This window comes from Callospermophilus lateralis, chromosome 11 (assembly GCF_048772815.1).
Source record: "Callospermophilus lateralis isolate mCalLat2 chromosome 11, mCalLat2.hap1, whole genome shotgun sequence".
In the NCBI taxonomy this organism is placed as follows: Eukaryota; Metazoa; Chordata; class Mammalia; order Rodentia; family Sciuridae; genus Callospermophilus; species Callospermophilus lateralis.
Genome location: NC_135315.1, coordinates 47,263,973 through 47,287,963, shown reverse-complemented (window position 1 = coordinate 47,287,963; position 23,991 = coordinate 47,263,973). Strand labels below are relative to the sequence as shown.

General features: G+C 41.0%; 1 protein-coding gene across 1 annotated transcript; it reads left to right on the top strand.

The window, feature by feature from the left end:
* The first annotated feature begins 12,113 nt into the window (after positions 1-12,113).
* On the top strand, positions 12,114-17,181 carry Znf232 (zinc finger protein 232). The gene is made up of 4 exons (XM_076869957.2): positions 12,114-12,219; positions 13,200-13,674; positions 13,933-14,086; positions 16,379-17,181. Exons 2-4 carry the CDS (start codon positions 13,258-13,260, stop codon positions 17,137-17,139), a joined length of 1,332 nt encoding a protein of 443 aa, XP_076726072.1. The 5' UTR covers positions 12,114-12,219; positions 13,200-13,257; the 3' UTR covers positions 17,140-17,181.
* Positions 17,182-23,991: the final 6,810 nt, after the last annotated feature.

The following is a 23,991-nucleotide window of genomic DNA, read 5'->3' as shown; positions in this document are numbered from 1 at the left end:
GTCAGGAGAAGAGCATGTACTGAGAATAGAACCAGACAGTGTCAGAAGATTTAGATGACTTTTTGAAAGATCAGATGATAAAGAGAAAAGTTTTTTCTTTAGCCAGAACAGTTTATTTGAGATTTGGAGAGTCTAAATAGAACTCTAGAAAGAAGCCAGTCAAATTAGGCAATTGAAATTGGCAATTATATCGTGCTTAATTGTATAGGCCCTGACTGTGCAATCAAACTCAATCATCAAATATTTCTTATACTCTGACCTGCTGGTAGAGTGTATATTAGTTTATATAAGTCATCAGATAAGAAAACTGCCAAGTGGGACAATGAAGACAAGGAGCAACACAACCTCATACCTTTCCATAATAGAGGTATGTATGAGATGCAAGGAGAGAGTCTGGTTCTCAGTTGGGATTATTTTGCCCTTTTCCTAGGGGACAGTTTAGTAATGCATGGGGACACTTTGGTTTTCACAACTGGGAGGACAAACTACTGGCCTCTAGTGACCAGGGGCAGGTTTGCTAATATCTCAGCATACAGCCCACACACACAAAGAATTATCTGGCCCCAAGTGTCCACAGTGACATAGTTGAGAAATCCAAGAATATTTAGGATGCCAGTCCCTGGAGCCATTTAAACAAGTATTGCAGTGTGAAGTGGGCATAGCCATGTATCATCTCAAGGGGTATCCAGGGTCTGCTAGAAGCCTGTAGAATGATGAATCTTCAAGAGGGTCAATCTGGTGTAGTGAAGGGAACAGACTAAACTCCAGGAGGACCAAAACTGGGAGAAAATTAGTCTTCTAATCTGAGGAATAGGTACAATTGAAATGTGGAGCCTCATGTAAAATAAATATTTCATAGGAAATAAAATTATCAGTTTTAGGGAAGAATGTGTGTGTTCATTAAAGGAAATGAATGTCCAATAATTGCCAGTTCAGTCCATGTTTCTCATCTTTGTGGGGGAGTATTGAGGATTGAACCCAGGGGTGCTTTACCACTGAGACACATCCCCACCCCTTTTTATCCAGGGTCTTGTTAATTTGCTGATGCTGGCCTCAAAATTGTGATCCATCTTCCTCAATCTTCTGAGTTGCTGGGATTATAAGCATGAGTCACCATACCTAGCCTTTTTGACCTTTGGTATGTCTGGGGACAATTTAGTTTTCACAACTGGGAGGATAGACTACTGGCTAGACCTCTATATCATACCTCCTAACATGTCTTCCTGCTTCCAACCCCTCTCTCAGGGCAGCCTAAACTATCTTCTTTTAAGACAAATCTGACAGTGACACCCTCTTTCTAAGCTTCTTCATTGGTTTCCTACTAATTTCAGCCCTGAAGTCAAAAGTTCTTAAATTGACACATGTATTCTGATCTGGCCCCATTCATCCACCTATTCTACACATATTAAGCTTCTACTTGGGGGCTACAAAGAGTGAACAGAAATATACAACAGTTTCTTGTCCTGATGGAGGTTTTAAGAATGAAGGGGAAGGCTGGGGCTGGGGCTCAGTGGTAGAGTGTTTGCCTAGCACGTGTGAGGCACTGGGTTTGATCCTCAACACCACATTTAAATAAATAAAGGTATTGTGTCCATCTACACTAAAAATATTTTTTTTAAAGAATGGAGGGGAGATTAATGAGAATAATAAATAAAATTACAACTGTGGTAATTGCCAGAAAGGAGGGGCATATGATACCAAAATGCGAAGTTTGACATAGTTGGGAAGGCCTTTCTGCAAAGTGCTTACCTTTCCTTTATAAACCAAACATTTACCCCTCAATCTTCTGCAGGCCTAGGCACTGCCTTCTAGTCTTGTGGCCTTTCTACAAACATCCCTATCAGGATCTCTACTGGCTTCCTAGCTCTGTTATTTTTTAGAACCTCCCATGTGTCAGTTACAGTGATAAGCACTTAACACCAACTTTATCTTGTATTTCAGTCTTATTTGGTGGGTACTAGTGTTGTCCCTGCTTTATAAATAGGAATCTAAGATCCCAGGAAAGCAAATTAACCCCAAGACCCACAACTAGGAGGGAAGAAAGGAATTCAGATTTCCTCGTGTACAGGCCTCACAGACTCTGTGGTCACCTTCCCTGATAAACTGCCAGGTGGTGTTAAGTGTTTCCACTGTGCTTCTACAGGCCACAGCCAACTTAGCACATCAACTATAATCTACCTGTCGCCACTAGACCAGGCCCTTCCTGGACTCGGACGTGGCATTTCCCACATAAGGTCATGCCTCCAGGTGGGATCCAAACCCTCAGTTGGACAGACGTTGCTCACATGGTCCAGAAGTGTGTCTCCCTTCCCCCGGTTTGCCTAGGAATAGAGGAGTACTAGACTCAGTGTTAGTCCAGGGGAATCCCCTGGAAACAATGGCCATGACCGCCGAGGTAGCTATTTACCCTGCCGGGTCTGGTCTGGTCCCTGGAACCCCTCTTTCCCCAACTCGCGCCACCCTGCCCTGCATCCTCTCAGCGCGCTCCCCACTCCCGGCACTGCAGCCAATAGCTCTGCCTCGCCTGGCTCCCAGACAACTGGTATTTCTGCACCCGGTGACTGCGTGGGATACACTCGGGTCGGGGACTGTCCCCAGGGAGCTGGACTAATAGTCAATGCAAAAGGGGATCTCCATGAAAACCGAGTGCAGGAGAGGGAAGGAGGTCAGGGCTTTCTGGGTAAGGATCTTCTTCAGAGACTCGGAAGTTTTCCTTGGGGACTATTTGACCTTCACAAAACGAACTTCCTCCTGAGTTGGAAGAATATCATGGTGTGGGTTTTTTTCTTTCTTTCTTTCTTTCTTCCTTTTTTTTTTTTTTTTTTTTTTTTTTTTAAGCAGACATTACAAATAATTCTCTCTGGGATACACAACTCTCTCTGTTCTGTTTTGAAATAACTTGTCAATAAAGAGGTTTGGGCTAGGGGTGTTGCTCAGTGGTAAACCCTGCCTAGCATTCAAAAAATATCCCCCTCACCACCCATTTACTAGAGACACCTCTAGGAAATAAAATGAGACAGACTGATATCTTGCTGGCTCCTTCCAGACTTTTTAGCATTACCTTTTGGACATGGGATTCTTCTACCCTCTCATCCCCACCAAAGTTCTCCCCTCTTACAGGCTGAAAGTCCATGATCAGGCTGCCAGCATGGTTAGGTTCTGATGAGATATGAGAGCTCTTCTTTCAGCTTTCCCTGCCCATATTTAGCAGAAAGACCCAAAGCTCTTTGGTGCCTCTCCTTATAAGGCACTAATTTATGTAATAGCTGCACCCTTGTGATTTCATCTAAACTAATTATTTTCCAAAGACAGAGTCAAATGATCACATTTTGGGTTGGAGCTTCAAGATTATGAATGTGGAAGGGACAGAGTCCAAACCATAGCATTCCCCCATATTGTTTCATTTCTATTTTAAAAGACTTTGGGCTTTTGAGTTAATTTTAGGTTCACAGCAAAACTGAGAGGAAGTTAGAAAATTTTTTTTATAACCCTGGTCCTACACATGCATAGCCTCACCCAACATAATATCCCCCACCTAAGTGGTGTACTTGTTACAAGTGATGAATTTACAAGGGTACATCACAATCCCCCAAAGTCCATGGTTTGCTTTGGGTTAGATTCTTGATATTGAACATTCTATGGCTTTGAACAAATGTATAATGGTACATATCCACCATTATAGTATCAACATAGTATTTTTACTTCCCCCAAAATCCTGTCTCCAGCCTGGTGCAGTGACTTAATCCCAGCAGCTCAGGAGGCTGAAGCAAGAGGATCTTGAGTTCAAAGCCAGCCTCAGCAAAATCCAGGTGCTAAGCAACTCCGTAAGACATTGTCTCTAAATAAAATACAAAATAGGGCGGGGGATGTGGTTGGATCCCCAGTACCCACCCTCCAAAATCTGGTTCCTCACCTTTTTTTTCCCTTGGGGTACTGGGGATTGAACCCATGGCACATTATCTCTGAGATATATTCCCAGCCCTTTTTGAGACAGGATCTCTAAGTTGTCCAGGCCGGCCTCCAACTTGTGATTCTTCTGCCTCAGCCTCCTGAGCATGTGCCACCATACCTAGCTAAAGATATAATACAGTAATAGCTAGGGATAATTAAATGTTTTTGGTTTGGGGGTTTTTGGGTACTGGGGATTGAACCCAGAGGCATTTTATCACTTAGCTCTATCCCCAATCCTTTTTTGTTTTATTTATTTATTTTTTAAATTTTGAGACAGTCTTGCTAAATTGCTGAAGTTGGTATTGAACTTGTGATCCTCCTGCCTCAGCCTCTCCAGTTCCTAGAATTACAGGCATGTGTCACTGCCCCTGGCAAATTAAAGATATTTGAACAGTAACTAATATGATGAAAGTGATGTACAACTAATTCCAGTTTAAATAAGAGCAGGATTATCTTGATAATCTTCAAGATTATTAATCAAATAACAAGATTTCAAGTATTATTTATTGAGTTATGTGAGCCAGATGTTATCGTAAGAACTTTATACATATTAACTTATCCTCACAAAAATCTCTTCAGTGCTTTTTACTGATAAGGAAACTGAGGCAAAATAAGACTAGGTAACAAAGTCACGCAGCATGAATTTGGTGGGACACTATTCAGTACAGTAGGGAAATTACTTAAGAATACTTTAATATTAGAAGCTTGAGGCAGGGCATTGGCAGAGATAAGAATATTTGAAAAGTGGGCTGGGCGTGTAGCTCAGTGGTAGTGCTTGCCTAGCATGTGTGAGGCACTGGGTTCAATTCTCAGCACCACATATAAATAAATAAGTGAATCTAAGTTCTATCAACGAATAAAAAATTTAAAAAAAGAATATTAGAAAAGTGTGACAGTTTTGAAATTGTTCATTTAGAAATATTCTGGTTCCAAGAGAAAACATTCACAATTTCACTTAGTGATGAAATGTAAATTTTGTTAGCTGACTCACTAACTGGACCTTATGCTCCAATTACCTGGTTGCAGGAATAGGAGTTCCACTTTCCATGTCCAGTGTTAAGGTCTGTAAACAAATCTGGATGGCGCTTGGCAAAATGCCAGAGGGAGTGGTTTGTGAAGTAAGGCCAGCGAGCCATTAGGTGTGGAGATTCCTTATTGATTGACTGCTGTATCTAGTTTATGTTAATTAAGATAAGCTGTGTGAGGGCTGGGGATGTGGCTCAAGCGGTAGCGTGCTTGCCTGGCATGCGTGCGGCCCGGGTTCGATCCTCAGCACCACGTACAAAGATGTTGTGTCCACCGAGAACTAAAAAATAAATATTAAAAAATTCAAAAAAAAAAAAAAAAAAGATAAGCTGTGTGGAATGTATGAATATCGCTCCGGTCCTACAATAAATGGCTCCTACTCCTGCTGTATCAAGGTACACAAGTTGCTTGTCACCGCCCCCCCTTAGTCTGCCGCAGGTCTAACATCATCAGAGTAACCACACAGCATTGACCATAACCATATGAAGATAGTAATGATGAAGATGTTTGAATATTTTTTTTGTTTTTATTATCATTATTTTGGTACCAGAGATTGAACTCAGGAGCACTTGATCACTGAGCCACATCCCCAACCCTTTTTTGTATTTTATTTAGAGACAGGGTCTCACTGAGTTGCTTAACTCTTCGCTTTTTGCTGAGGCTGGCTTTGAATTCATGATCCTTTTGTCTCAGCCTCCCAGATATTTGTTATATATAATTTCTGTTGTATCTACCTTTAGCCATCACAGCAACTTGGAAAATTCCAAACTTACTAAGAACAATTTTTATCTGACTCAGTTTAGCCTCAGAGAATGTATAGACATATCCTCCCTCAAGGCTTCTCACATAATAAATCAGAACTCTTAACAGGGGTAAGTCTTTAATTACACTTCACCCCTTACTTTGTCACCAGAGATTCCACACCACTGGAAAATCTTACACGTGGAGAAACTTGCATAAAGCATCTGTGGTGTCCTTACTCTTATTTAGCAGCATCTGCAGTCTAATAGCTTTTCCCATCTTTATCCTTAATATGAATTGTACCAGGGAATACTAAGATGGGTATGATATACTGAACTCTAGGGCAGGTGGTCCTTCCTGGAAGAGAGTCTAATTCAAAAGTCTACCTGAGGCTTTCCATTAGAATAGAGGTCAAGGGGCTGGGGCTGGAGCTCAGCGGTAGAGCACTTGCCTGGCATGTGTGAGGCACTGGGTTTGATTCTCAGCACCACATATAAATAAATTAAATAAAAGTCTATCAACAACTAAAAAAGATTTTATAAAAAAGAATAGAGGTCAATATGTAGACTAAGGAGTTTGAACTGTTCCTTTAAAATTAGATACAAAAGTAGCTAATTTATTTTTTTAAAAGAGAGAGAGAGAATTTCAATATTTATTTTTCAGTTTTCAGCGGACACAACATCTTTGTTTGTATGTGGTGCTAAGGATCGAACCCGGGTCGCACGCATGCCAGGCGAGCGCACTACTGCTTGAGCCATATCCCAGCCCAAAAAGTAGCTAATTTAATTAGGAAAAGGAAATGTATAGAAACTCACAGGACCAGCTGTCTCCCATGTGAGGGTGGATGTTGTAATTAAATCTCTTCTGTAGGATTTTAAAGTATAATGGCACTTAAGAATCTGAAATACTGAAATCCAGGCTCTTTCACTTAATCTGGGTAATTTAGGCAGATTTTTTTTATATTTATTTTTTAGTTGTAGTTGGACACAATATCTTTATTTAATTAATTTATTTATTTATATGTGGTGCTGAGGATGGAACCCAGGGCCTCACACATACTAGGCAAGCACTCTACCATTGAGCCACAAACCCAGCCCCTAGACAGATTTTAAAAATGTTTCTGAGTTGATTTTCTCATTTATAAAATCAAGATAAGATAGGAAGGGCAGCAGAATGGAATAGACAATATGATTGATGTATGTACATTCCATGTATGTATTATATATCAAAATGCATTCTACTGTCATGTATGACCAAAAAAATAAATAAAAATTAAGAAAAACTTTATATATATATATAAAATCAAGATAATGATGCCTCCCTGTATGGCTGCTGTGAAGATTATTGAAACAATGTTGTTAAGTAGTGGAATAGTTCTAAACACAAAGAAGACACTCAAAAAATCATAGCTATTTTTATCAGTGTTTCCTGTATGCAGTGATTATCTAAGGCACTTTTGAAGGAAAAGAGAGGACATATTCCTTTCAGAATCCTTGGAAGATTAAAGATTCTCTATTTCCTGATCCTTCTTGAATTCAGAAGAGGCTTGATCTAATAAATGGCAGATTTGGGTAGGCAGTAGGGAAAATTCATACAATCTTCAAGGATGCTATACTTTTTATATATATTTTTACTTGTAGATGGACACAATATCTTTATTATTTATTTATTTTTTATGGTGCTGAGGATCGAACCCAGTGCCTCACTCATGAAAGACAGGTGCTCTACCACTGAGCCACAACCCCAGCCCACCATGCTGTATCTTGAAGAAGCAAACTTAATAGTTACTAAGAATTGTTACTATGGTGCCATAGAGTTAAATAAAGATTTTCTTGGAGAGACTAGAAATAAGATTTTTTTTTATAGGTGGACACAATGTCTTTATTTTACTTTATGTGGTGCTGAGGATTGAAACCAGTGCCTCAAGCATGCTAGGCAAGTGCTCTACCACTAAGCTTCAACCTCAGCCCTAGGATTAAGATATTTTTGAACATATTGAGAGATTGGATCAATAAACTCCCAAAAATTTGATAGTAAGAGAACTTCATTTGCTATCGGTGGCTTAACTTTTTTTTTAGTTGTTGATAGACCTCTATTTTATTTATTTATTTATATGTGGTGCTGAGAATCAAACCCAGTGCCTCACACATGCCAGGCAAGTGTGCCACCGCTAAGCCCCAGCCCCAGCTTAGCTGGTTTTTGAGAAGGTTAATGATCAAGAATGAGGAAATCTCACCTTTTTCATATCTGAAGGTAAATTATGGCACATTGGAAAAGCATCTCTGGATCATCTGAATTATTTCAAATGAGTACAGCATCATGTGTAATTTAATCTTTGCCTTCTTTTTACTCCTCAGGGTTTCCAGTCCAGTGACCTTCCCACTTTACCCTACCTATCATCCCTTTCTAGTTTTCCTTATTAGATAACACTGTCCAACACTTAACCACTCTTTTGTCAACTGACCTTTTGCCTCATTTACTTTTCCACATTGTCTTTTAGTCACAGTGCCTTGCTAAAACACAAACTTACCATGGACAGTCCTTGTTCTTTGTTGAATCTGCACCAGAGTTAAGGAAGGAAAACCACAGCACCTAGGTGTCTGCACCTCTTTGGGCACTCAACACAATCTCTAGTCAGCAATGTCTTCCATTTTCTATAATAACCACTTAATAGCTTCCTTCTCTTTTTACACATCTAACCACCCACCCACCACCTAATCTTAGCACCTGATCTCTTACTTCTGGAAAAAAATTCAACATTTTCACACAGAAACATCTTCAACTTTCTGTTCCCATCCTTATCCCTGACCCATCTCTCACCCATTCATTCACCCCCAACTTTGCTCCCTTCTCAAAAGAAGTTCTATTTTTCCTGTTTGGGGATCATCTTTCTACCTGTTCTTCCCATCCTACTCCAAGACCTCCCTCTATTCAGTTATCCCAACTCTATTCAATATCTTCAGTATTTTCCCATTGCCCTTTCTCAAATGTATAAAAACTGTGCCCAAATGTCTTCTCTCTTAAATACATACACAATTCAACCACACCTCCCTTGACCCCATTTCCCCACTCCTCATATCATCTCCTTTTGTAGCCAAATTTTTATTTAAAGAGTGTCTAGGCACTGGGGTTGTGGCTCAGAGGTAGAACCCTTGCCTGGCATGCATGAGGCTCTGGGTTCGATCCTTAGCACCACATAAAATTAAAATAAAGGTATTGTGTCCACCTATAACTAAAAAGAAATAAATATTTTTTAAAAAGCTGTCTGCGGGGGGGCCAGGGTTGTGGCTCAGTAGTAGAGCACTTGCCTAGTATTCGTGAGGCACTGGGTTCAAACGCTGGTACCACATAAAAAATAAACAAATAAAATAAAGGCATTGAGGCCATCTCCAACATATATATATATATATATATATATATATATATATATATATATATATATTTACATACACACACACACAAACACACACACACACACACACACACGTTGGGGTTCCTCTTCCAATACTCTATCAAAGTTACTTTCACCAAGCACATCCCAGACCTTCATTACTGAGTTATTTATCTAGTTCCCTTCTTCCAACCCATCTCTGAAGCTTAGGATTAGTTTGACTACAGCAGTTGAAGATGTCTAATAAGAGCAGGTGAATAAGTTGATGTTGCTTGGTTAGAACCAGAGAGGACAAATCATTTCTTCTTCCAATTTCTAAATCTGGTGAAACATTTAGAGGGACTTTTTCCCTACTTTTGAAGCTGATGAGATTACAAAACAGGCTTAAAGTTCTGTTGAAGAACATGACAATATGACTATGTCCTATATGGTTGAACATGAGGTAAGCCTTATGGTGAAGAGTGCCTTTAACAACAGGAGACAAGTCTGGAAGGACTGTTTTTTTCTGTCTCAGGAGTTTATCTCTTGGGTAAAATGGTTTCTCTAGATTACTTCTGAAAGGTATCCAATGAGTAGTTTTGTGTATGTGTGATCAAGAAGACTATACCCACACAGAATGTCTGGCAGTACCTCTAAATTCTGAGTGAAGGTACAGCAGGATCTCTTTGAATCCTAGTATTATAGTAGCCTTGAAACTCTTTGTCTTTCTAAGCCATGTAATTATTTGATTTTCCTAAAACACTGCTTAATCATCTCTCACACACAAACATGTAAACTCACAATGAAAAAAGAATCAATGGTTGCCTATTACCTAAATTAAAAGGCCTTAATTTGGAATTTACACCCTCTCTCATCTGTCCCATACTAACTTGTCTTTTGTTTCATAAAACTCTTCAGCTCAAGATCTGGTCTAATCATTTTCCCTAAACAGCCACTTATTTAAGGTCCAGTTCACTATCTCAGGCCCTACTAATCTCCTGTAGCATTTGGAGTCCCTATCACTTAAACTGCTAACTTTTTCTTTAAATCCAGGTAACATGTCCAACTGGTTCTATTGGGCATACACTCAGCTCTTCAAAGGGAAATGCCTTAACACTTTTTAAAATTATTATTATAGTATTAATTTTAGAACATTTCAAACACTGAAGCATAATTGTTTCAATGAATAATCCAAAATTCTTCATTTCTCCAATCCCACAGTTTAGAAGAAGACATTACCCTACTACAAATCTGTCATGTACTCTTCTTTTCTCACATTCCCAACTGCCAGGATGTTTAGCTTCTTGAAAATAGGAAATTACATGATGGTGGGGGGGGTGTTGCAGCAGTCTGGAGATTGAACCAGGGACACTTTACCACTGAGTTACATTCCCAGTTCTTCTTTATTTTGAGGCAAAGTCTTACTAAGTTGCTTAAGGCCTAATTTGCTGAGACTGGCTTCAAACTTGTGATCCTCCTGCAATTTAGCAAGACCCCGTCTCAAAACAACTTCAACAAAAAAGGGTTGGAGATATAGCTCAGTGGTAGAGCACCCAATTCAATCCCCAGCAAAGCAAGGGGGAAAAAAAGTCCAAATTTATAAGTTTCTAGTTTTTATTGAAAATTCCATTTATAAGAGGATGATACTACTATCATTTTCTTTCCTCTTTATACATTCCTATTGTTTGCAATTTTGCTTCTTCTCGGTCAGGCTCTAAACATGTTTATCTTTTTTCTGTGTGCCGGAGCAGGGGGGCGTGTATTCAACTTATGAACACTCGACCACTGAGTTGCTTAGCACCTTTTGCTGCTTTGAACTTGTGATTCTCCTGCCTCAGCCTCCCCAGCCGCTGAGACGTTTATCTATTTTAATGCTCTTTAAAAAAAAAAAAAAATCAGCATTTGAATTTACTCCTACTTTTGGAGGGGCCGGGGCGGATTCCAGGGATTGAACTCAGGGGCGCTTAACCAGAGCCATATCCCCAGCCCTTTTTATTTTTAAGACAGGATCTCGCTAAATTGCTTAGGGCTTCGTTAGCTTAGCCTGGCTCTGAACTTTCAATTCTCCTGCTTCAGTCTCCGGAGCAGCTGGGATTATAGGCATGCACCACGCCAGGTTCTCCTTCTACTATTTTTAATTTTTCTATTTCATTAGCTATAATTTTTATTAATTCACTCTTCTTTTTAAAATTTGCCTTATTTTAGTATTTTTTAAAGTTTCTTAAGATGAATTTTGAGTTCTTTTATATCTTTATTTCTTTTTAAAGGAGAAAATGAAGTCTTTTTCAAGAGTAGCTATTGCTAGGTCCCACAGATTTCAGCATTAAGTATTCTTTGCATTGCCTTCTAGATGGTTTCTAATTTTGCTTTTGCGCTTCTTTTGATCTAATAGCTTTTCATTTATTTATTTGTTTGTTTGTTTATTTATTATTTTTGCTGGCTTGCTCATATTCTAGTGCACTTTTTCCCCTAATTAATCTGGTCCTCTGTACTTTTCCTTTTCATAATTGTCACCTTACCTTCCTAGAACCTTTGAATTTTTCTTTTTCCTCCCTCACACTCCCATCCCATGTCCCAAGAATTGCTTTTTATCCCAAAGGACTTGTGGTGGTTGGTTGGCAAATATTTTCTCCTTGAAGGGATCTCCTTCTTCGGTTGTGACTCTCTGAAAGTCTGGAAAGAGGTTAAATGGAAAACGTAACAGAGGAGCAGTGTTGCAACAGGCGATACACAAGGGTAGAATTTCCCAGACATTTCTCCCACTCTACACTGCCCCTTATACTACAATTCACAGAGAATAGAAGTCCGCCGAATTTGGTCCCCTGGCTTCCGCCTCCACCCCAGCCTCCCCTTCGCCTCCACAGGGACTGCAAGAGGTGTTCGCTGGGCCCGGCAGCCTGAAGTTCGGCCGTACTGTAGGCAAGTCTGTTGCTTGCTCCACTCGCGTCCAGTTCACGCCGGAGTTTACCAGAGGCCGCAGGCGGCGCGGAGGCTTCTGGGAGATGGAGGCCACGTTACTAAACGCGCAGGCGCAAGCCTGGAGCCGGAGCTGGGGCTAGAGCTGGGACTGGGACTGGGGCTGGGACTGCGCCGTGCACGGCAGTGCCTGATGGATACCCTGCCTCTGTAGGGTGAGTCCCGGCCTTGGGCACTTGGAGATCCAACTCCGCGTGGCCCGGCAGCTTTTGTTGGTCACCGCAGGTAGCGGCAGCCCTACAGCGAACAGACCTCGCAGGCAGCTTCGTGGGATTTTGTGCAGAGGGGTCTGGTTCCCCACCGACCCTCGCTGTGCGTCACTTGTCGGGGAGGGTCCTGCTGGGCGATCTTGGGGTCCCTCTTCTCTTTTTTTTTTTTTTTTTCTGGAGACCCCAGAGGGAAAACTGAAGGGTGGAGATGGTTTGTTATAACTGGCATAGACCACAGCCTCTCCCCAGGGCTTTCGGTTGTGCACCTGCCAACGCCAGGCAGAGTTCAGCTGGGCGTTGGCATCGCTGAGGCATCACTCCGGAACATTGGCTGTGCGTTTGAGCGCCTTTGTCTTTTCGGCCAGCATTACCTGTGTATGCTGCTTTAGTGGCCACTGGGTGCATCCATCTCTTGCCCTGTTAGATATCCTGACCCTGGACATTGTACCCCTAAGTCTGTTCTTTCTAAAAGTCCCATAACAATCCTGCAGGAATCCTGGACGTTTACATGTGATCTAACCCTTAGAAGGACTTTACATTTTCTTTTGCTGTAGTACTACCTCAGAAATTTGAGGAAGGGTAGAGGGGCCATCTGGGAAGGGTCCTCCTCTTCTACACCATGCACAGAGAGCTGCTCAGCTCTGGACTTTGAATCTGGAAATGTGGGTTTTGTCTCAGACTTGGTTTCTTTCCCGTAGTTATTTCTTTCTGTAGCTCCCAGAACAGTTTTTGTTATGGCATTTATCTAGTTGTAGAAAAACATTTTACATGTCTGACTCTAACAGATTGCAACTTTCTCAAAGACAGTGATTTAGTGGAATTGAAGGAGAAAGAGGAAAGGGAATTGTACAGGGCTTGGCTCTTTGTAGATGTTGAGTGTGTGTTTAATGGATGAAAAAAAAAATGAATGATTCCTTATGTTACAGGGTGCCCTTGAAAGATTCCAGCTGGTGTGGGCTTTCTGCAGAGCTAGTCCAGGCTACTATGGCTGTACTACTAACAGCAGCTAAAACTCTGGCCCTTCAGGATACACAGGAACAAGAGAAGATTGTTATTTTGAAGCCAAAAGAAGAGGAACAGTCTTGGGAATATGAGACCAGGCTACCTGGGAACCACTCTAGCAGCCAAGAGATCTTCCGTCAGCGCTTTAGGCAGCTCTGCTACCAGGAGACCCCTGGTCCAAGGGAGGCCCTGAGCAGACTACGGGTACTCTGTTGTGAATGGCTAAGGCCAGAGAGACACACCAAGGAGCAGATCCTGGATTTACTGGTGCTGGAACAATTCCTGACCATCCTGCCTGAGGAACTCCGGTCCTGGGTGCGAGAACATCACCCAAAGAGTGGAGAGGAGGCTGTGACTGTGCTGGAAGATTTAGAGAAAGGACTTGAACCAGGACCACAGGTGGGAAGGGGGATTTGATCTGTTGTGGGAACCAGATCAATGACCTTCAGGCTGGACATAGGGGCAGCAATAGGGGGAGTTGCCAAGGTAGAGCAGTTGGTATGTGTTTCTATCTCTGTCTTTTCCACCCTCAAGCTCTGAATGAGAAACAGACTCTAGCTCCTCTTCCTTTCCCTGTGCTGACTCTGAGGAGGCTCTCTAAAGTCTCTTTGGAAGCTTTGGTCCCCCATAAACCGAGTGGTGCCTGATCACCTCCAGGTTCCAGGCCCTGCAGATGGACCTGCACAGGAAGAGCCGTGGGAGAAGAAGGCATCTCTGGGACCAGCCCAGGAGGAACCAAGCATCCAGCTCCAACCTAAGGAGACCCAGCTCAAGTGTGAATCTCAGGAGACCCAGCCTTTGCCAGAGAGTGGTGAGGAGCAGGATTCTGTGGGGAGGGAAGAGGGGAAACGACATAAAAAAGGACATATAGTTCCTCAAATGTTTGCTATGCTCATCATGGCCTTACAAGTCTTGCCTCCTAGATCAGAGACTTAGCCTATCTCATCACTTATAAAATTGGGATTACAATAAGCTACCTTAGGGCTGGGGGTGTAGCTATATAGCAGAGCACTTGCCTAGCATGTGAGAAGCTTTTTAGTTCCATCCCCAGCACCACACACACACACACACACACACACACATACACACACACACACACAAAGACCTACCTCATAAGGTAACTCTGTGAATTAAATTAAATTTATATTTTATCTGGCTATAAGGCTGGCTAGTATTTCTCAGCTTTAAGGATCCCTAAAGCAGGACCACAAAATATTTTACTCACTGCCTGACTTATCTTCACTTGCTCTTGACACCTAGTTCAAAATAGTTCTGCCATGAACTAGAGTCTAGCCTTAAGATCCTTTTCTTTTGGTTTCCCCATGTCTCCCACAACACATTTTTTTAAGCCATAAAGCACTCTTATGTGAGACACAGCCTGTCATTACCTTTATGTGCTATGTACACTCTACCATCTAAAAGCCTTATTTGAAACTTTTATGTCTGTACCTCCCTTCTTCCTTCAGATTAATTGAAAAAACTTTCTTCTTGGCCTGCCTACATACCCACAAACATCCTTACCTCTTTCTCTAATGCAAACACTAAACACAGAGACAGTAGGCTTAGAGCCTCAGGACTGTAAACTGTCTTTGCTACCTCTATAACATCTTGTGAATGTGTTGTTGCTAATCAATATTTGGTTCTATTCAATATTTGGTTCAGCATCACAATACCAAACAAGCATGTGAAAAAATTGAATTTTATTACAACAAAAGGGAAAAACAAGAAATGGAAAGTAATCTGCTAAAGTATGCTTTATCTCCCAGTTCTCTTCCCTCCTTGTCTTTCTTCTAGACTCTTTCTTGTCTTCTTTACTTGTTTTGTTTACTAAACAGCTTGATACTTAACTTTTAAAAAGCTAGGTATCATGTGCCTTTTTTGTAGTATCAAGCATATTTCAGATTTCTTTAACCACTGCATTTAATCTGGAAAAAAATGGATTTTTTAAATCAAATGATCTTTAGTGATTTTAAAGCAATTTCTTTTTGTATTCCTTAGGCCATAGGGAGTGTTAGACAAATAAAATAACTAATACAGATATTTAAAAACAAAAATGCAAAGCACTCTCTTATTCCTTTTTATTAAATTTTTTTAGTTGTTAATGGACCTTTATTTAATTTATTTATTTATATGCAGTGCTGAGAATTGAACCCAGTGCCTCACACATGGTAGGGAAGCACTCTACCACTGAGCCATAACCCCAGGCCTCTTCTTCCTTTTTTAAGGAGCAGATCAAAAGGAAAGGCAGAAAGCACCAAGCTGTTGGAGGCAGGGAGCTGATGAGTCCTCCCTGCAAGGAGATCCATGCAGCTATGTGAGGATCCTCCTTAGTGGCTGAAGAATTATGGGGCAGGAGAATGAATGAGTTTACAGAGCTGAGAAGGACAGTCTTTCTGTCTTTAGGACCATCCCTTTCTCTGATCCTAATGATTCTTCTTTGTTTTTCCCCTTCCCAACATTAGTTGACCACTCCCCAATTCCTTGAAAATACTTTTTTTTCTTATTTTTGACTAAATTCTAAAAAGACCCTGCTTTGAAACTTTTTTTTTCTTCTTCTTCTTTTTTTTTTTTTTTTTTTTTTTTTGTGTGTGTGTGTGTGTGTACCGGAAATTGAACCCAGGGGCACTCAACCACTGAGCCACATCCCCAGCCTTTTTTTGTCTTTTGAGAAAGGGTCTCCTAAGTTGCTTAATGTCTTGCTGAATTGCTGAGGCTGGCTTTGATTTTGTGATCCCCCTGCCTCAGCCCCCTGAGCTGCTGGGATAATAGGTGTGTACCGTTGTGCCTGGTGAAATTTATTTTTCAAATGAGACTTTAGTATTTCATTCTAGAAAAATTATCTGGAGGGACAGATAAGTGAGGAGTGGGTGGGGGAGAAAACAAAAAGAAACCCTCTCCTATGCATAATTACATCACCAAGAGATAACCATGGATAATATCTAAGTAAATGTCCTTCCAGTGTTTTTCCTGTGTCTTTCTTGATTTAGGAAAAACTGTTAATGTAGTGTCAGCTGAAGATTTTATTTAGTGAATATTTTTAACCTTTTATTTTCTTTCCAGAATTATAAGTTCTAATCTAAGTGTCATTTCTCCATATATCCAGAACAGGTATTTTTACATTTTCCATCAGTTGTTGCAGAAGATGGCCCAAAACCCAAGGACGAAGGATCACTGCCACAGCTGCCCATTACCAAAGTGGAATCACAAGTGTTCTCAGAAAAACTCACTACTGATGCTTCTCCATTTGAAGCTACCTCTGAAGTTGAGGGCACCTTAGAACAGCAGCAAAGAAATGCCAAAGCAAAGAAACGGAAGTGGTCCCCTGCTCAAGGGAAAAGTTTCAGACAGATGGTTGTCACAAATAAGAAAACTCCCACGGGGAAGAAAGACCATGAATGTAGTGAATGTGGGAAAGCCTTCATTTATAACTCACATCTTGTAATCCACCAGAGAATTCATTCTGGAGAGAAACCCTATAAGTGTAGTGACTGTGGGAAAACTTTCAATCAGAGCTCAAACCTCATTCAGCATCAGAGAATTCATACTGGAGAGAAACCCTATGAATGTAGTCAATGTGGAAAGGCCTTCAGGTGGGGTGCTCATCTTGTTCAACATCAGAGGATTCATTCAGGAGAGAAGCCCTATGAGTGCAATGAGTGTGGAAAGGCCTTCAGTCAAAGCTCATATCTTAGTCAGCACCTGAGAATTCACAGTGGAGAGAAACCTTTTATATGTAAAGGATGTGGGAAAGCTTACAGATGGAGTTCAGAGCTTATTAGACATCAGAGAGTTCATGCTAGCAAAGGGCCTTCCCAGTGTATTGAAGATGATAAAGTCTCCAGACAGACTTGTACTTTTGTCTAAGCTACTTAAGACTAGATCTCATAAAAATTATAAGCATCTTAAGGTTTTTCCTGTGTCTTTCTTGATTTAGGAAAAACTGTCCATGTAGTGTCAACTGAAGATTTTATTAATTCATGTCCTTTTATTAAAATTAACATAGCCATAGGATACCTTTGGCTATAAGTAATAGCCAAATTGTGCTGCTGCTTCTCTCTGGCAGACCTTGAACCAGACTCTTAGCTGCCCACCAGTAAAATAAGGATAGTAATGCCCACTTCAGTAGAGTTCTAATGCTAGCACAGCATAACTGCTCAGTGTCCTGGGCACACTGGTCTACTTCCTTAGAGAGGGTCACATCTGCAAACGTCCAAGCAGGAGACAGAATCCACACTAGTAATTTGAAAAAGGAAAGTTTAATATAAAGAATTAACTAGTAAAAGGGTATGATCTACTAAAGGATATAGGAATAGTGGAATGAAGAACAGCTACTACCTCTAAGGCCAATGGAAGCAAACTTAGAAGCTCCCTTTCCAGCCTCACAAGACTGAATTCATACCTCACTGTATAGGTTGTGCTAATCCAGAGGCATACTAGAGCCAGTCTGTACAGGCTTGCAAGAGCCAATTTTGCACATCATTGCCTAAATCTGCACTAAAATTAGCTGTGATGGGAATATTCATGGAAATCAGCAAATGCAACAATCAAGAATTTTTTGGTGTGCAGTTGGTTAAATATTTACCAACAGCACTAGCCATGGCCCACTGGATGAATGGTTGACATTCACTGAGATGTAGCAGTCCAAGACTGATGAGCAGGAAGCCACTAGATGAGGTATCAGTAACATTCACCAAAGGGTGTGTGCCACTGGATTTCCTGGACAATGCTGGCAGCTGTACTCTTGTCCAGTGCCCTTAATTATCAAAACCTTCCATTGTACCACCTGACAAAGGGGAAATGTTTACAGGTCCAGCTGTAGTAAAGCAGAACAAAGAATGGTGGATTGAAGCTAGGAGTCGATAAATTGATCATTGGCCTATATTTTAAACTCATGTCCATCTCAGGACCTCCATCTTTGTTCTCTGCCCCCCTGCATACTTTCCACCTTAAGATTTTGTCAGTTACATCTCTCATCTAGATCTCTTTAAAAATGTTATTTCCTTGGAGAAACCTTTCCTGGCTTCACCATACACGTTTTTTTTTTCTCTCACATAAACATACTGAGACAACAAGGTGGTCAACAAGCTACATCTCTTAAGGGTCAAATTCAAATCCAGCTCATGACCTGTTTTTGTATGAACCATAAGCTAATAATAGTTTTTACAGTTCATTTTAGGTGTTAAAAAAGTAGCTGGGCACAGTGGTATACAATACTGAGGAGACTGAAGCAGGAGGATAACAAATTCAAGGCCAATCTCCGCAATTTAGCAGACTGTCTCAAAATTAAAAATTAAAAGGGCTGCCGGACATGGTGGTGCATGCCTGTAATCCCAGTGTTTTCCGAGGCTGAGGCTGGAGAATTGCAGGTTTGAAGCCAGCCTGAGCAACTTAGTAAGGTGATAAGTAACCTAGTAAGACCCTGTCTCAAAAAATATAAAGGGCTGGGGATGTGGCTCAGTGGTTAAGCCTTGGGTTCAATCCCTTGTACAAAATAAATAAAAAGGGCTAGGGATGTAGCTTAGTGGTAAAGCAGCTCTGGGTTCAATTCCCAGTACCGGGGTACAAAAATGTGACAGAACATGGTCCAAAAAGCCTAAAATATTTACCATCTGACCCTTTATAGAAAAAAGTGCCAAACTCTGGTCTAGAGGGCAGCTCAGTTTAGTTTTACCAAATAGTTCAGGAGCCCATATATTTTTTCATTCTGCTTTTCATCCCCTGGTGATGTTTTTGTATGGTTGTTGCAGGATCATTGCCATATTCTTATTCCAGCTCACAGGAAAATGGAAATAATAATCCCAAGGACAAGTGACTTCCCTATCAGCAAGTGTCATGCAAGGTGGCCCAATCCTTTGGTCAGAATGTGATTATGTGGCCACATGTATCTTCCAGGGAGGTTGGAAAAATGCCTCTTGCAGAATGGCCATTTGCCTGCCAACTCCTACAAAGCCAAAGTGGTAAGGCCTGTTATTCCAGCAACTTGGGAGGCTGAGGCAGGAGGATCACAAGTTCAAAGGTTTAAGTGGCAACTTAAACCTTTTGTCAAGAAGGGGTAGGCATGTAGCTCAGCGGTAAAGCACTCTTGGATTCAATTCCCAGTACCTGGAAGGGGAAAAATGTTTTTCTTATGGAAGAGTTGCTGAGGCTGGCCTTGAACATGTGATCCTCCTGTCTCAGCTACCCAGGTTGCTGGGATTATAGGTATGCACCACCATGTCCAGCTATTTACAAGACCTTACAATTTCAGCTAAGTACATTTCCATTCTACTTCTTTGACTTCACCAGTAAAATATCCCAAATAGGAAGGAACAAGAAGCAAAAATCCCTGCCTGGAATGATGGATGCCCAAAGGACACTGTCCTTTGGAAAAAGCCACTGGTGAAAGGACTTGCAGACAGCTGAGCAATTTAAGCATTGCTATACCAGGATCCTCTTGTTATCTATCTTCCTGCTGCCAAGTTTCCCTTGCACCGTGCTTTCCTGAGGTGTGGCTATAAATTGGGAAGTCCCTTCAGAAATCACAGTGTGAAGGCTGGCTGGGAAAGGGAGATTGAATGAAATGGAGAGAACAGTTCTTTCACAGAACATCTTAAAAGAGTTGGAACATTTTCTCTCAGCAGATATTTGAGCAGCAGTCTTTGTATGGTCTCCACTTCCTATGCTATATTTGGTAGAATCCATTGTAGTAGTAGTAGTTGCTTTAGTAATAAATAAAGTATGGGTCCCTGAGGCAAACATCTAGTACAAAGCCCAAGTCCAGTACTCAATTGCTGTTCATATGAACAGGAAGGTCAAGGACCTGCCATAGGAGACACTGTCTTTTGTGGGTTTTTTTCTGGGGGGCGGGCAGCATTTGATAAGTTTGTGCCAGGTCCTTGACCTTCCTGTTCACATGAACATGTGTGGTCTCTGCCACCTGCCTTCTGAAGGAAAAGAAGTGCTAGTTTGTGTGGTGGGTGCATTGCCAGGATCCCCAGCTGTCTGTAGTGCTGCCTGCTGACATCGACCCTCCCAGGAGGGTCCTAGACAAAAGGGAAATGCCTCAGCAGAGCTTATAACCCTTCCCAGCATGTAATTCATGGGTATAGAGAGTGGGCAGTGAGAACTGGGAAACACTGTTGAAAAATCTTCCCACACTTCTTGAGGGGTTGCGGAGGCCTCTGTTGCAGCTACATCACTATGAACTTCTCCCTCTGCCCATCCTGTGGCCCCTTTGCTCTCTGGTGTTCCCAGCCTTTCCCCAGCAAACTTCTACCACACACTCCACTTCAAGGTGTTTCCCAGGGATCTCTACCTGAAAACCAGGCAGCATCAAATAAACAGAGTAAAGAGGTCTGTGAGGGAGAAAAGCAGATAAAAATTGCCTGAACTCCGGTCACTAATTTGTAAGACCCTGCCCTCCTACTTTCTTGTCCATCCATGTTTTCACAGATTCTTATGTTCATTCTAATTCAAATGCTGTGATTTGGAACTCACAATGAAAAAAGGCACAGTCCTTTCCCTGAGTGAGGGGCTGGGAGGTAGGGGGAAAAGTTAACAGGAACTTACCATAACATCAGGTCTGTGTCCTGACAGAAAACTGCTGATGAGAGAATACCTGAGAGAAGTTGCAGTCCAAACTCAGTGCTGAGCACCACCAGATTATTCAAGTCCCCACAAGTCTCTTGGCTCCTAGGGCACCTGCACCTTGCTGTCACATTATAGCAATTGGTGGATGATTGCATACTCACTCGTCTCCCTGAGGCTCCCTTATTCAGGCTATGATGAGAATCGTGCCCGCCCTTCTCACTGGGCTTTTACTGAGGCTCCAGCTGCAGCCCATTTCCAGGGCTTCACCTTGATAATTTCTTTCCAAAAGCTAAGAGACAAGCAGAAATTACTGTGGAAGTTACTTGGTAATTTTTTAACTCAAGAATTCACTTTTAGGAATGCATAAAGGACCATAGGAGTCCCAGGGATGGGTTACAGAAGGTTCACAAATTTCAATTTGCATGTACATTTTTTCTGGGAAGAGCTTTTCTGATTCTCAAAAAATTCTTGATTTAACAGCCTTAGTAACTTGCCTTGGACCAGGAGTCACTAGAACACTTATACAATTGAATTGTATACAACTAGCAAAGGCAATCCTGAAATCTTAGTAATAGGTATAAAAAAAACTGGACCATCCAGATGACTGTTAATGATGAAGAAAAATGTGTATATACACACCACACACACACACACACACACACACACACACACACAGTAGGTAACTCTTGTCCTAGCAAAAAAGATAAAGGAACTCATCAAACAAAGCAACAGGTCAAGGACAGAGTGAACAGTATATGCAAAATCAGAAGCTAAAGTAACAGCACAGCAAGTTGGGATACTTGAGTAGGGGTGAAACTTACAGGGTGGGGATGAAACTGACACAAAGTCATATTAAGGCTATAATGAAATATAATGCAGTTTGTAATGATAAACATTAGAAAGACATCATACAGGAAAATTATAGACATACTTTATTTACCTTGAGTGAGTTCTGGAAGGAAGAAAATGTACACAGACATACCTTCTAAAATTCTGGAGGATATTTCTGGGTATTTAGGTAGGACTTTGAGATGTGAAGTCTGTTTTATTTTTTTTTAATGGGTCTAAAATTAATTCATGATTTTTCCTTTACATAATTGTACTTGCACAGAATCATGACAACCAGTCACATTTATGGTCAGATATTAACTCCCAAGTAAGTTGAAGAAGGAGGAAGGCAAACAAGAAAAATTGAGAAATCTTCCTGAGATGACTGGGGGATAGATGAAGAGGACAGAAAATGGGGTTACAGGATGTGTGCATGGTGTACATAACAGATGGAGATGACTTCACTCACCAGAATTCTTCTTGGGAAAGCACTATACAACAAATTGGAAAATTCTCCTGAGGATGATATGAGACCTCACCCATCTTAAGAACACACTCAGTTACAACAAAAGTTGGTCACTGGGGCTGGGACTGTAGCTCAATGGCAGAGTGCTTGCCTAGGACATATGAGGCACTGGGTTTGATCCTCAGCACTGCATAAAAATGAATAAATAAAATAAAGCCATGCTACCCATCTACAACTACAAAAAAAAAATCTTTAAAAAAGTTGGTCACTAAGTTCACATGAGTGAATTGCTAACTGAAGGCCTTCTCTTTCTTCCTTAGTGATGGGTTTAAGGTAACTGAGCTAAGTACAGAGGGTATGGGTATACGGACTGGGTATCTGGCAAGATGAAAGAAACTGAGGTGGCTGATTCCCTAAGAGGGAAGACAGAGAAAAGAGAAAAAGAAAAAAAAGAAAAAAAAACTTCACTGTAAGTTTAGCCAAGAAGGAACTGCTGAGAACAAAATGTGTGATGGGATGAACATGTAACAACAAATCCCATCAATATATACAACTATAATGCACTAATTTTTAAAATGTGGAAAAAAAGTGTCTGATAGGATGTACAATGTGAACTTTTCTCCACCTTTCACACAGCATCATCAATGGAATCCTTATTACTCATGTATTTGTTGGTATGGGTAGAATCTTTAGGGGGAGATCTTGAAGAGTGCTAAGTTCTGTATCAGAACTTGACAAGAGATGAATGTGGCAATAAATTATGCAAGCACAAAAATCAGAAGTTAGGTGACATTCAGGTTTCGTGTGAGAAAGATGTTCTCAACACAACTCAATTTGAGCTTGAGTAACAAAGGAGCCGTCATCATCTAAGGGAAGAGCTAAGTCAAAGAATTTCACCTAGGGCAGGGATGGTGGCTTAGTGGTAGAGTATTTGCCTAGAAAGTGCCCAGCACTGCAAAACAAAAACACTTATGCTAAAAACTAGATATTTAGAAACAGAGATACCTGGAACGATGTGGGAACTGTACAATCATCTGTTTATTTGTACAGCTCTTTTATCAAACCAAGGCTATGAACCTGGAGAGACACTATAGATGTACAGAATAAACCCACTTTGTGGATTGGGGGAGGCAGTGTTTGTTTCTGTGGTGCCGGGATCAAACCCAGAGTCTCACAAATGCTAAGCAAGTGATCTACCACTAGCTACACTGCCAGTCCTCACCAATGGATTTTGGTTGTGACCAGCTTGTTTCCAAGGACATGATTCAAATTCATTATATTCAAATCTATGTAGTAATTAGTAATAAAAATGTGCAAATGATTTCAAATAAGTGTATACAAAACAGCACAGTGATTAAGAGAACAGAACAGACCCAGGATAGAATCTTGACTCTAGTACTTACTAGATGTGTGAGCACAGGTTAAGTTACTTAACATCTCCTCTCTACCCTTTTTTTTTTTTTTCTCTCAGTGCTGGAGATTAACCTAAGGCCATATGCTAGGTAAGAGCTCTACCACTGAGCTACATTCACTTTTTTTTTTTTTAATATTTTGAGAAAGTGCCTTCCTAAGTTGCCCAGGATGACTTTGTACTAACAATCCTCCAGCCTCAAACTCTAGAGTAGCTGGAATTGCAAGTGTGCCCACATACATCATCTTACCTGGCTATCTCTTCTCATAAATTGGGGCAAGAATACCCACATTATTGATGATTGGGCAGCTCTATAAATTATTAAAAATCATTCAACTGAATAATTGTAAGAGATGATTGTATAGATATAAATAATATTTCAATAAAATGTTCTTTTTAAAAGAATACCCACATCAGGGTTGGGGATGTGACTCAGTGGTAA

Bases quoted from the DNA above. Each gene is read 5' to 3' on its own strand.
- Znf232 (XM_076869957.2), top strand. From the start codon at position 13,258: ATGGCTGTACTACTAACAGCAGCTAAAACTCTGGCCCTTCAGGATACA. The intron at 13,675-13,932 runs GTGGGAAGGGGG...GATCACCTCCAG, and splicing joins GACTTGAACCAGGACCACAG to GTTCCAGGCCCTGCAGATGG. The intron at 14,087-16,378 runs GTGAGGAGCAGG...CCATATATCCAG, and splicing joins CCAGCCTTTGCCAGAGAGTG to AACAGGTATTTTTACATTTT.